General features: G+C 45.1%; 1 protein-coding gene across 1 annotated transcript; it reads left to right on the top strand.

The window, feature by feature from the left end:
* Positions 1 to 686: 686 nt before the first annotated feature.
* Positions 687 to 11,893, top strand: LOC135386452 (putative ammonium transporter 3). The gene is made up of 7 exons (XM_064616357.1): positions 687 to 989; positions 3,330 to 3,873; positions 5,441 to 5,512; positions 6,002 to 6,061; positions 6,124 to 6,197; positions 9,366 to 9,691; positions 11,573 to 11,893. The coding sequence occupies exons 1-7, from the start codon at positions 854 to 856 to the stop codon at positions 11,891 to 11,893; spliced, it is 1,533 nt and encodes a 510-aa protein (XP_064472427.1). The 5' UTR covers positions 687 to 853.
* Positions 11,894 to 13,137: the final 1,244 nt, after the last annotated feature.

Genomic DNA, 13,137 nt, shown 5'->3' with positions numbered 1-13,137 from the left:
GTGGAGAATATACAGAGAGAGAGAGAGAAAGAACGAGCGTACTGGCTCAAGACAACAATGATAATAATAAGAAATAACTAAGAAAACGACTGACGACTACGGAGTCGGGTCTGTGCTCCAGATCTATTCAAGCTGTAGTGGAACGTTGGAAGGAAAACAGCACCAGCCACAAATACCGGCAAAAGGCTGCCGGTATCACCTTCCTACCGGCAACCGGCAGAGCGAGCAAATAACCGGCCGTGCCGGTATAATACCGGCCTGGTGGCAACCCTAGCCACCGGAGATGTTGTGCTGTGAAGATCACATCTCCGAATTCATGTCAAAAGCTCTGAGGTCAGAGGAGTTCAAGCAGGCTGGCAAACGTAAAGAACAGATAGAACGAGTACAGGCATTGACGGTGGTGCACATGAATTGCACACGGCTCTAACTGCAGGAGGCAGAGGTATTACGTACAAAAGACACCTACATTAGGGTTACATAAATATGTGACGCAAAAAGGGACGCCAGCTGTTCAATAAATGATGCAAAGCCCACACTCCATCTCTCCCTATATTGCAAAACACCTGCAGCAACGCCTTCTTCCTGCTCTTCGCTTCCGTTCTCCTTCCTCAGCGGCGCTCTTCGTGCCTCCCTTTGTGCCCCGTTTCCCCCGATGAAACCACTCACGTTCTATTTCCCGTCACTCTTCGACGGCAGAGCTGAACAAATATTTTCGGGATCCCGGCCACTTCTGGTGTGTTAAAAGGCGCGCGAAGCCTTCCACGGGTTACCCGACCTCTCCCGAGTGAAACGATCGACAGAGCGGGAAGCCCTGCAACAAGTGCGATACAAAGCGACGGACGCACTTCCATAGATGAGAAAAAAAGGCTTTCGAAAGGGCTCCGAGTCAATAGCGAGTGACGCCATGATCACGGACCCGCGCAATTTGGAGCCAAAAGATGCCACGTGGGTGTTGACGTCATCGTTTGTCATCTTTACCATGCAAACGGGTGAGTACTTACGTAATTTCTTGTTGTGATGCGCTATAATGTGTGTTGTGCATGGCAAGCCTTGCAGCTTAGGAGCAATATTTCAACTGTGAGTTCTAGTAGTACTACATGATGACCAGCATCCACCGCCGATTTTGGCTCCCTCATGCGTATAGTTCTGGCGTGCCGTCTTACACTCAAGTGGCAGATGCCCCTGATAAATGTTACTTTCTTGATTCGTTACTATCTACTTAGATACGCGTTCGTGTCAAAGAGGTGTTCAGTTTGTTTATGTGATCCTGCGAAAATGTAACTTTCAGTGTTATCACAACGCCGATAATAATAGTATTAACATAAATAAATTATAATAACGGTCTCTATTTATTCAGAACCGCGAGTCCATATGAATGCAAACAATATAACTTGAAGTGCACCTCTTAAAGGCAGGGAAGTCAGAAGGTCATATACACCAATCCGCGTAGACCCCGTGAACCGTCCACACAGTCAACAAACTTTCAACATCGCACCAGTGACTGTAATGAAACCGCGAACCTAAATATCTCTAAAGCAATAAAGGGAACGAGGAGGGACGATAAAACAAAACAAAAAAACGAAAAAGTCGACAGACACGCTGCCCATTATAAACTTATCTGTCTAGTCGTGTGGGAGTAGATCCCGGGCTGTGCAGCATCAAATAAAATCGTTCTTCGCCTGTTTTTACGAGGCTGCTACATCTGCAATACCCCGGGCTGTTTTCAGTTAGTCCAGAGCCCAATATTAGTCCAGCCTATAGCTCTAGGCGTCTTTATTGTAGACGTGTCCGTGCACGCAGTATACGATTCACGGAGTGCAAACGAGACCGTATGAAGGGGGGGGGGGATATACACGTACTAAAAGGAAATGTCTGCCAGACCAAGGTCGGCATGCTATTCCATAAAAAAGAAAAAGAAAAAGAAAAAAAAGTGGGACTCCTGGAGCGCGCATCTCAGAGCTTGGAGGCTGGGCCAGTGCACTACAGAAAGTGCAATAGAGCACTTGTGACGGCCCATTATTGGTGCTGAGGCACGGGGCCAAGAAGTGCGGCCAGCGTCAGTTGGTTGTGCCCGAAAAGCTCCAGGCAGCGGGAAAGGGTGGCGGGGGTGACCGTATGAGCTTGACCATGCAAGTGCTCTTTCGTGCTAAGCACCATTTACCTTGGTATACTTCAGCGCATCCAAAGGGGGCTAAAAACGCCTGTCTATATCAGTATATTCCCGATGACAACTTGTGATTTAATTGCAAGAGAAGCAAGATCCCAAAAGATTCTGGTATGCCTTGGAGGGCACTGCGAGGCTGTCCAGAAAAACAGTACAGGTTGTCCGAACACCAATTTACAGTTGTTTCCGCGTTTCCTGCAAAAATTTCGCGTTTATCGACAGTAAGACGCGACACATAAGTGAGGCTCCATTATATCATAATAGAACTAGAAAGTGTGAAATTTCTTACCTACACCTACTTCTATGGGCAGTGCCATCCATACGTCAACGAGATATTGCGTAGCAAAGCTGGCGTCATTCAGATGGGCCTCCGGGCAAAGTACTGGGCGGCAGCTTTCGAGGAGTGTCGATAATGCCCATAGTGCAGGACACAAAAGGAGATGACAAACGGAATCGACAAAACGGCTTGGTACGTTAATTAGAGGATAGCTAGCACGGTGGAGCTCTGGTAGGAAATCGATATGTGGGTTCAAGTTCCGCTGCTGGTACCTTTCTAGAAACTGATGTATGACATTCTTTAGCTGACTTATGCAACTGGGTAGGCCAAAGTACTGCTCTCACCCATCGACGTTCCACTGCCCCAGCAACGACTACTAAGAATCCAAGCGTTGCTAGCCAATAATGCGGCAGTAAAAGACAGCGCAGAAGGAAGGCGCATAATATATAGGTCATGAAAAGACGCAGGGCAAGGGCTGAACCCTAAGACTGTGTAGCGGTACCGAACGAATATGAGAGAGATGACAGTCTGCCAAAAGCAAGCTGCTGCCGGCGGGTGAGATTGAAGGTGATAAGGGATGTGTTGCGATTTACGTACGTGCATCATGAAGATTTCAAATCCTGTAGGGTCTGTCGTAGTGAAAGAAGAAAATCCTTGTAGTGCTTTGCCGTATCGTAGAATATGTCATCGCGCCTGTCAATATGTAGTACCACTTATTTCCGTTTTCCCCTTCCCCCTTTTTTCTTTTTTTTTGGAATAGCTAGCCGGCTCTTTGCATGGCTAACCTTTCCTTTCTTTTTTTCTTAATAAACATATCCCCCCCCCCCCCACACACACACACCTATCATCTTCGAGTTACTGCTGAAAATAGACACGGCGTTTGCACAGGTTTCGGTCTCCTAGAGTCTGGCCTCGTGTCCAACAAGAACAAGGTTAACATCCTGATGAAGAATGCCGTAGACATCATTCTGGGAGGCCTCACCTACTGGGCCATCGGGTATGGACTGCAAAATGGCCGTGGCTCTGGCACCAACCCATTCTGCGGAGTGGGCTCCTTCTTCCTCGATGCGAACTCCGAAGCTATGGGCGAAGAATTCGCCATGTTCATATTCCAGCTGTCTTTCTCGACAACCGCCATTACAATAGTGTCGGGTGCCATGGCGGAAAGGACCAACTTCAACGCTCACTGTATCCTGTCTGCTTTGAGCACGTTGACGTACTCCATTTCTGCGGGGTGGGTGTGGAGTGCTCACGGGTTTCTGTACAAGTTTGGGGCCATCGACTTTGCTGGAGCTGCTTGTGTCCACCTGCTTGGAGGCGTTTCTGCTTTGGTGTCTGCGGTGACGCTAGGACCGAGGCTCGACTGGGATCGGCATCGAAAGCCTCGGATGGGAAATCCAACCAACGCAATGATAGGAACATTCACACTGTGGTGAGTACCATTATTTAATCATTGAATTGAATGGAATAGGCAGAGAAGAAGAAAAGAATAGATTTGAAAGAGGACCATTACGGACGATGAAAGAATGATATATCTTTTATGTTTCTTTTTTTTTTAATCAACCTCGCTCGAAGGTTCAGTGTGCAAAATATAAAAGCCGTCAGTGAATAACAGTGTGTAATAAAAGTAAAAGTTAGTAACGTCACACTTGTCGGAGGATATCCGTGTCGCATAGAGAGAAACTTTTGAGGAGAATACGACGTGAGGCACGTGGATCGCCACGGCAAAAAAATCGGTAGGATTCTGAAGACACGAAATTTATTCCGTTGTCGGACTTTAAGAGGGTCAAACGTATTTAAACATATTTAATCGTATACAAGAGGATCCAATATATTGCTTCTGGCAGCTTGTAAAGACAATTGACGGGTACCTGTCAGGCGTACACGGGAAGGAGACGTGGCCCCGCTTGTCGGGGACGGCCGGCGATGGTAAAAGCGTAAAAGGGGTGCTCCATATGACTTACCCGCTTAGCTAGACGAGACCTTAAGATGGAAGAACGAATCAGCAGGCGTATTGAAGAAAGGCAAGACAGAGGTTTAGGGTGTAGTTCCGTATCTGAACCACTCGTTTTGAAAAATTAGTGAAACGGTCAGGAAAGTAAATATTGTATAGAAGTGCAAGAAGATCATATACTGAATCTAAAAATGTAGGAATTATAAAACTCTGTGGACAAGAAGCTTTTTAGATGCATTTAAACAACCCCATCTCATTCACTTTGAGCGCAGGAGAAACACGGGAATGCTAAGCCTAAAGGATTCGAAACTTGCCGTCTTGTGAAAGGTAGGGTCGTTGAAATGGGCTAAATCACCTCCGATTAAGTTAGGTTCTACAGATGGGGGGGGGGTCTGGAGGGCGCCCTCCAGTTACAGGGGTTACAGCTGCACAAAAGACAAATCCGGGAAGCAGTTACAGTAAACAGTACATTCACAAATTAACGACAACTAAGGTAACTAACTCAAAACTGGTCTTCGGGAAATCCCCCCAAAAAAAACTGACTGACCAAATTACGAAGAAAAGGGAATGATCTTGCCTTGGTACCCTATGAATATTTTGCTGATCCTGTTGACTGAGCCATGTCAGACATAAATGGGAAGACGACGTGGCACCTGACATACCGGATTAGGCAGACGAGATCTTGAGATGAAGGAACGTATCAGCAAGAGAGTTGAAGAAAGAAAAGACATGTTTATTGGGGCTTTTTGGGTAGTAAAGGGCTGAATTAAGAGTTCGTGGAAGATGGCTGTATTGTTGACTGATTAGATGAGCCACAAAATTAGTGACACCATCTTCCTTGACGATTTACATGGTTACTCGTCCACGATGCCCGATGAACTCCAGGGCTTGCGTGGCGCTATTTGCTTTTACGCGTTGCGTCACTAGCTGTAGGTATGGTGGGCTACTGCTGGGTTGCCGCCACAATGGTGGCGATGATGATGATAATGATGACGGGTCTGCGAGGTGATGGTGATGACATTGTCGCTAACAACTTCCACTGCAGGTGGGGATTGCTCGTGTTCAACAGCGGTAGTACTTTCGGGATAAGCAAGGGAAAGTGGCACTTCGCTGCAAGGTGAGATTGCACTTCCCACAAACAGTACCTTTTCAGACGCACAGTAGGCACAGCGCACAATACGAGTATGTGTAAAACCTGGGGGGCAGTTTTGTAATATTGAATCGTTTGTTTCGAAGGCAGCTCTGTTAAAATGTGAAACTGGCATCCATAATGTTAATTTATTAAGTATAGTTTCATCGAAACAAGCGATAAAAGCATAGTCCAGAGCATAGATTAAAATTTGAGGACACTACGTGGTCATATAGATAGAACACGTTACAGACAACCACCAAGGAATTGTTCGCGACACACAAAGAGCATAAACTTTTTCCCTTCGACATTTCTTTACGAACTTGATAAGACGAGCAGAGTTTCAGTGCGTAATTGAAAACATGCGTTCCTCAGGATCGTTATATGGTGTGGCCCAATAGGCTTTGTGTACACGCCGCTAGGGGAACTGCAGCGGATACATGTGAAACATGAACGGTGCTCTCTTTCCTTTTTCAGGTCCGCTGTCTGTACAATCAACTCCTCTATTGGAGGTGGCTTGGTTGGAACGGTTATAACGTACGTTTCGCTCGTCGCATTTCGTTATATTGGTTTTAACATATTCTGTTGCGTGTTCCCAGTTACTTGGTGCATCGAAAATTCGACATTGAAGAGATGATAGTGTCTATTCTAGGAGCTCTTGTTTCAATAACAGGTGAGTTTGCAGCGCAGCGCCTATATAACAAGGAGGCAAACATTAAAAACAGAGTTGAGAAAGTTATACGACAAAAGGAACTCGTTACCAGTTAAGTTAATGTGCAAAAAATGTAACTAAGTTACTAACGAAATTACAGGTAATGAAAATGAACTTTGAGTTCCTAAGCTACTTTGGAAAAGTAACGGGTTACTAATACAAATACTTGCTACCTAATATAGACTTTCTAGTTATTGACCTTTCAATAATTAATTGAGGTCTTCATCTCACAACGGGCGTATAGCAAGACGTTTTATGCAAATAGCTTTATTTATACGAAAACTATACCAGTATTTGATGTCACGAAAGACGTGTACCTTTATGGGCTTCTTTAGTGAGGCAATTTGATGATTTTGATGTCGTAATCAGGTTCTTCAACGGAGCACAATGTAGCCACTGAAAGTTTAGGTTCCATGAGTTGTCTTCTACAAACATTTCGTAGTACTGCGCCAAATTTTAATCTTGGTACACAGTGCCCTCTGCCATTATAAATACACAGCTCGTCGCTATGATAAACGTCATCTGAGTGCACAGCCAAAACAGAATTTTATTTATTTACACATACTGCTGCCTTGTTAAGGCTATGGCAGTGGGATATTCCTGTTAGCACCAATAATTCAATTGCAACAACAACTTTATATAATGATGATGATGATTGAGGAGTTTCATCGCCGATGCGATATTGTACCCCATTGCTAGCGGCAATATGGTGAAATCAGAGTTCGAGGTAACGAGTTACAAGTAACTCGTTACTTCGAACTCTGATTTCACCATACGACTTTCACGAGTTACAAGTAACTCGTTACCGTAACTAGGTTCCTTTTTTTGGTAACTTGTAACTTAACTCGGTACTTTTGCGCCTTGGTAGCTTTCAGAGGAACTCGTTCCTTTTTCAGGTGACTTTACCAAAGTTAAGTTCCAATTTTTAAGTTAACTTTTAACTCGCTTTTCACTCACGTCCACATATTTTCTTGCTTTCTCTCCAGTACCTTCATGGCATTTTTTTGCCATAAAACGTAATGTTCAATCAATTACAGGATTTTATTGAGGAAGTAAGAACCGCTGCCATTGAAATGAAGATGAACCATTGTGCGCTCACAGGGAGTAAGGGGAGCAAAGCGTTCAAATAGACCTCTACCAGAGAAACGTCATCATGGCATTGGTAGACAGACTGAAACCGAAACAGATCGGAAGGAGAGGGCTGGGTTCCACGAACGGGCACTTGTTCGCTGCCTACCATTGAAAGAAAAGCAGGACCGAGGGTCGCGTCCCTTTAAGGGCCATATCGCAATCCCCTCAAGATCGTACGTGGCTTTCGGGCGCGACCTTGTTCACCTCCAGCTTCGAGCGTAGTTCAATTCCCAAATTTGTGGCGCTGTCGAACACTATGACGTCATTTGTTTACAAACAGGGAGAGGTCTATTGTTGGACATAAACGAAAACGATATAAGCGTGTTGCGCTCCTACGTAGGCAACTCAAGGTCTAACTCAACTGCTCACGCACGCTGCACCTGCGTAATGCTATTTTCTGTCCGAAGTAACTTGGAAGTAACTCGTTCTTTTTTTTTAAGTAACTCAGTAACTGCGAGTTACATTTCAGGCTGAAGAACTTCGTTATTAACTTAGTTACATTTTGTACACGGTAACTTAACTTGTAACGAGTTCTTTTTGATGAGTAACTTCTCAATCTATGGGCGAGATGGAATAATCAATTCCATAAACATTTTGGTGAGTGGGAAGAAAACTGTATTCAAACACATCTATGAGCGGGCTGAAGGGTACGGTACTCAGCAAGTGCGCACTTCGCAGTGGAGAACGTCCCGCAAAATTGAAGTATAACGAGGAATTTAAATTGATCCGTTTGTTGACAATGAAATGGAAGTACTTCAGCCTTTCAAAAGCTCGTTGCTTACGAAGCGGCATTAAATTTATAGCAACAAAAACAACAACTTTATTACGAGATGATGAGTGGAGAGTTTCATCACCAGGGGTGATAGTCTACCCCATTGCTGGTGGTGATGCGGGGAATGAAATAATGAGCCCCTTCACAATAAGGATGGATGTCCTGTGGTGTCCAGAAAGGTGAAGAGAGGCTTGAGGTCAGAGTGTTGGTGTGCTGGATGTGGCCAGGGACCCAGCAAATTTTTAGCGTTTAAAGTACAACCACAGGAAAGCGGAGTCACACGCGCGTGCACGTGCGACGGCGCGCACGTGGCTGTCGTCTCTTTAGAGAGAGAGGATGCAGCTTGCGATATTTGTATACCAGAATCAAACAAAAAGAACTTGGAACTTACCCCCAAGTTACTTGGGTTTCTCAATAAATTACTGGAGCTCAAAAGAAACGAGTTGAGTCATATGTCACCGAAAAAGTAGCTTAGTTACAGTAACGCGTTTCTTCTAACCCCCAAAACTGGCTAAAAATAGGCACATGTGGGCGTTCCGTAGGCGGAATCACGTGGGATAAAGTTCTCGCCTTAATACTCCTTGTTCAGTGGCTCATTTGAGATCACCTTGCAAACGTGCATGTGAAGACACGTACGAATATTCTTCAGCCTTCGTGCAAATTGGGGTGCTCACCGTGAATAAATCCCTTAGTTGTCGTGAAGGTATTCACAGTGTGTTAAACAGATGCCGTTTCAGGTGAAGATTTATGCGATAGTGATCGAGGTCTATCTGTAGTATGTCATCTATGCCAGCAGTTTGCCAGAGACCCATAGAGGCCACAGATTGCCCAGTACCGTTTACCGTGCACTGTTTTAAGCCAAGACGATTCCAATTAACAATGGTACATTCTTCAATGAATACATTTTTGGTAATTGCATGGCTTGTTACATTTTGTCGCAAAACCTATATTTTTACTATTGTTACGGTATAAAGGCCTTGAGGTAGTACATGGGAGAAATATAACACTTGTGCAGGCGAACATTATATTTTATTATTATCACATTATAATTATTATTATTATTATACATGGTCTGCAGCTTGATGACCCGTGGAAACAAAGCAGGGAGTGGCTCACATTTCTTGGGGATTATCTGAAAGACAGCTATTGTACCGGGGATACATAACGCAGTGTACGCGCTCAGATCACAAAGCAAGTGCAAGTGACGTTGTTATGCAACGTTTCAGCTGGCTCGGCATATTTCCGATCGTGGGAAGCCCTCCTGATCGGAGCCATAGGTGGCTTGTGCACCTGCAGAATGCCATCGCTGCTGCGACGCTACGCTGGAATCGACGATCCAGTCAACGCCATCGCAGTTCACGGCATAGGAGGACTGTGGGGCATGTTGGCTACAGGACTCTTCATGGACATCAGCAGACACACGGATAAGGGACTACGACACCGTCGCCAAGGACTCTTCAAGGGTGGCGGGGCGAGTCTTCTTGGAATTCAGCTTCTCACATGCACCTGCATCGCCACCTGGAGCGCTTTGGTCACATTTCTGTTCCTCAAGGTGTGTATGCGATTGCGGCGCGGGGTAGGGGAAGTACAAGTCACTATAGATACTTCAGCACATCCGCAACGGTGGTACTTGTGCTATATATCATGGGACATGAGTCTCTTGTGAAATTTGCGTTCTGGAACACGGTTTTCGTCATAATACAAGGAAAAGAAGGAATGGAATGTGTAACAAAAGTGTTCGGGCCAAGCTCAGCAATCACAATTAAGTTATCGTTATGAATCATGATGTCGTGCGGTGTTTTTCCCGCTCACGCTGCAGGACCCCACCGGACGCAAGAAATCCTCATGTGAACGTCGATGTCCAGGCCGTCTGAAAGCATTGCCTGTCTTTTGGCCTATGCTAAAGGCGTTTGCAAAAAGACAGTAACATGTGCAAAGCACCAAGTTTCATTGAGATATTACTCTTCTTTGAACAGCAGGGTGACGCAGCGGGTGCCGTGGCTATGACCAAAATTCTGTCACACGCGTGTTTACTGATTTCAAGCAGCTCACTTCGCAATAACAATCTCTTACTTGAGAGAACTGATGTTCTGAGGCTGGAACGACATAGAAGGGACAAACACATACAAAGCCTCAATTTGCCTAAGAAATTAACGATGAAAGATGAAAGTCACTGAAAAGGTTAGGTAAGGTTAGGTTAGGTTCGACTCCTACAGCTGGATAACCTTTTCAGTGACTTTCATCTTTCATCGTTAATTTCTTAGGCAAACTGAGGCTTTGTATGTGTTTGTCCCTTCTATGTCATTCCAGCCTCAGAACATCAGTTCTCTCATGTTCAACAGTTGCCGCCTGCGTCGATCCCGTCGTATGAATGTGTGTGTGAGTGAGTGAGCAAAAATGTAGGAGTGAAAGAAGGATAAGTGAGAGAGAGTGGCTGGTTTGTCCCTTCAGATGGCGCACCCTGGAAGTCGCTGAGAAGGCGTGTTAGCTTAGCTCAATTGGTAGAGCCCTGGACCGGCAATCCAGAAGATGTGGGTTCGACTCCTACAGCTGGCTAACCTTTTCAGTGACTTTCATCTTTCATCGTTAATCTCTTACTTGTTTTCTTTTCTGTAACTATAAAGAGGTCTTCCAGATTTTTCGCATTTCTCCGTAAGTTTGCTTGGTCCGGTTATCCGGAAATTCGTTATCCCGACGAAAAGGGAGGACTCCGGAGGTGTCCGGATAACCGAGACATGACTGTATTCCTACATGGCGTTGTAGAAGTTACAGAGACTCGTGAGCACACTGCCTTTTTGCAAGGACGTCAGAAAAGCGAGAGCTTCGGTCTTTCCTATTGGTTGTCAGAAGCACACGACCTCTCCCAGTGGCGTTGTCCGCGGACACCGGAAGTTTGCGGAGGCGATGCCGTGATTGCAAAAGCTGCGTCACTGTCGATACTCACGCTGCCAACTTCACACGCGTCTGCGGCTCCGTTTGTTGTGAAGTTTGGACTGCCGGTTCAGGTCGATGGAAGTGACCGTCTCTTACATTCAGCCTGCAGAGAACTGTCGCAACCCGTGCAACGAAAATTGGCTGCATCTTTGGGCTTTGTGCCAATGCGGTAGCTTTATAGGGTCATCGTTGGCGGTAAATATTGCCGGTTTAAAATGCTATTAAATTTGTATGAAAAGTCATTCAAAGTTTATTTTCACTTTTTGCACATCTACAGTAGCGTTCGCACAATTTCAGCGTAACGGAAACAGTGTGGCGATCACGTGGTGGTGGCACTGTCGCGTGACCTTGCAAACGCACGGGCCTACCTCCAACGGTGGTTGATCCTATAAAGATATCGCTTTAAAAATACTTTTCTTAGCAGTTAATTATTATACTACTACTTAAAATAGGGTGTGAAGGTCTAAACGATCAATTAACTCGTGTGCTCAAATTTCAGGTTATCAACATACTCATCCCTCTACGAATGACTCCAGAAGACGAAGCCCTGGGCGCCGACTGGGTCGAACATAAAATACAGCCCGACAACGGCTGTCACTCGCAATGCCCCAATCACCAAGGGTTCGTGCTGAAAGATGGCATGTACTACATCGCATCCGGAGACATCCAGCGACATCGAAAGCTCTCTCGCAGTGCTGAAGCAGAGGCAGATCAACAAAGAAGAGAACAGAATCACCCCAAGCCGGAGAGTGGAGTGGATGACACCACAGAGAGAGACGATCGAGGCAATCACGCAGACACTCCATTTAACCCAACCTAGGAGTAGTTATGACGGTGCCAGGACCTGATTGCTAAGATCTCCGCGTATGATCAATGTGCAGGGTGTCCTGTGTATTTGTACTGATTGTTCGGTATACTGATTGCAGAGTGCCCTGCGAAAATGAAACCAACTGAATATTGTTGGCAGTCGTGGATCGTAGTATTTTTTTCATTGCACCTAATTAGTTAATTAGATTAAATCGATTCTCTAACTTTTGAAATGTTGGTTTAAGGGCCGAGATGTCAATTGGAAAGAGTGGAGCGCTTTCAGGTGAGCCCCGAGTGAGGAGTTTCCAACAAGGGATTGCTATTTTTTTTTCTTTCGGCCTAAAAAGAAAGCCAGCGCAATACAAAAATGTACGCCATATAGGCTTTTTTCTAAAAAAAAATGTTTAAATGCTACATAGTGTTAGGAGAGAGTAAATATGTATTTAGCATAGTATCATACCTGTTATGTGTGTTGTCATCAAATAGGGAACGTGCCAAGGTAGTCCCTGTTGTATGTTCGCTCTACCTTTGTGTTTGAGGTTAAAAACCTGTTACGTACGAGGTGGAATAAATGATCGACATAATGGTCGTACTTCACGGTGTGATACTGCTACGAATTTTAGCTCGCTTGTTATATATTTCTAGTGTAAAGGCATATACTCAAATAGCTTGCTCGTGACAGCATATGAGCTCATTATCTTAAATGTGGATTTACAGGCGTAGGGCTTTTTTTTTTTTTTTTTTGTCGCTCACTATTCTTACTGCGCTTACACTCTTACTGCTGCTCTCACGCGTAGCTGCCACTAACACATTCACTAATAACTAAATATTGGCGTAGAATAAGTTCTTACTGTGGATTAGCTTCACTGAACCAGCGAGACTTGAACTTAACCCTTCACTTGACTTCGTTCCGTTTTCGTGAAAAATAACTTCAGTGCGGCTGATGCAACAACAACAACTCATAAATTAATGATAATGAATGGAGAAATTCGCCACATGAGGTGCGGCCCACTACCGCAAGGCACAATGGACGGAATGAGATGTGTCCTGATGATGAGATGATGAACTACGCTGAAAAGGGGTCGACAGTCAGTGGAGTCGGTGACACAACATTAGTGGCGGCGAAAACATCAACAGAACGCTAGGCAGAAACACAACCCACAAGCACACATACACAGGTACGCAAGCACATCATAGGATAGAGAGGAGACCAGTGCCACGGAGAAAAATCAGGAAATACTCCAGAGCTTGACGATG

This window comes from Ornithodoros turicata, chromosome 2 (assembly GCF_037126465.1).
Source record: "Ornithodoros turicata isolate Travis chromosome 2, ASM3712646v1, whole genome shotgun sequence".
Taxonomy (NCBI): domain Eukaryota; kingdom Metazoa; phylum Arthropoda; class Arachnida; order Ixodida; family Argasidae; genus Ornithodoros; species Ornithodoros turicata.
Note: the sequence above shows the minus strand (reverse complement) of the source record. Positions and strands in the feature narration are given on the sequence as shown.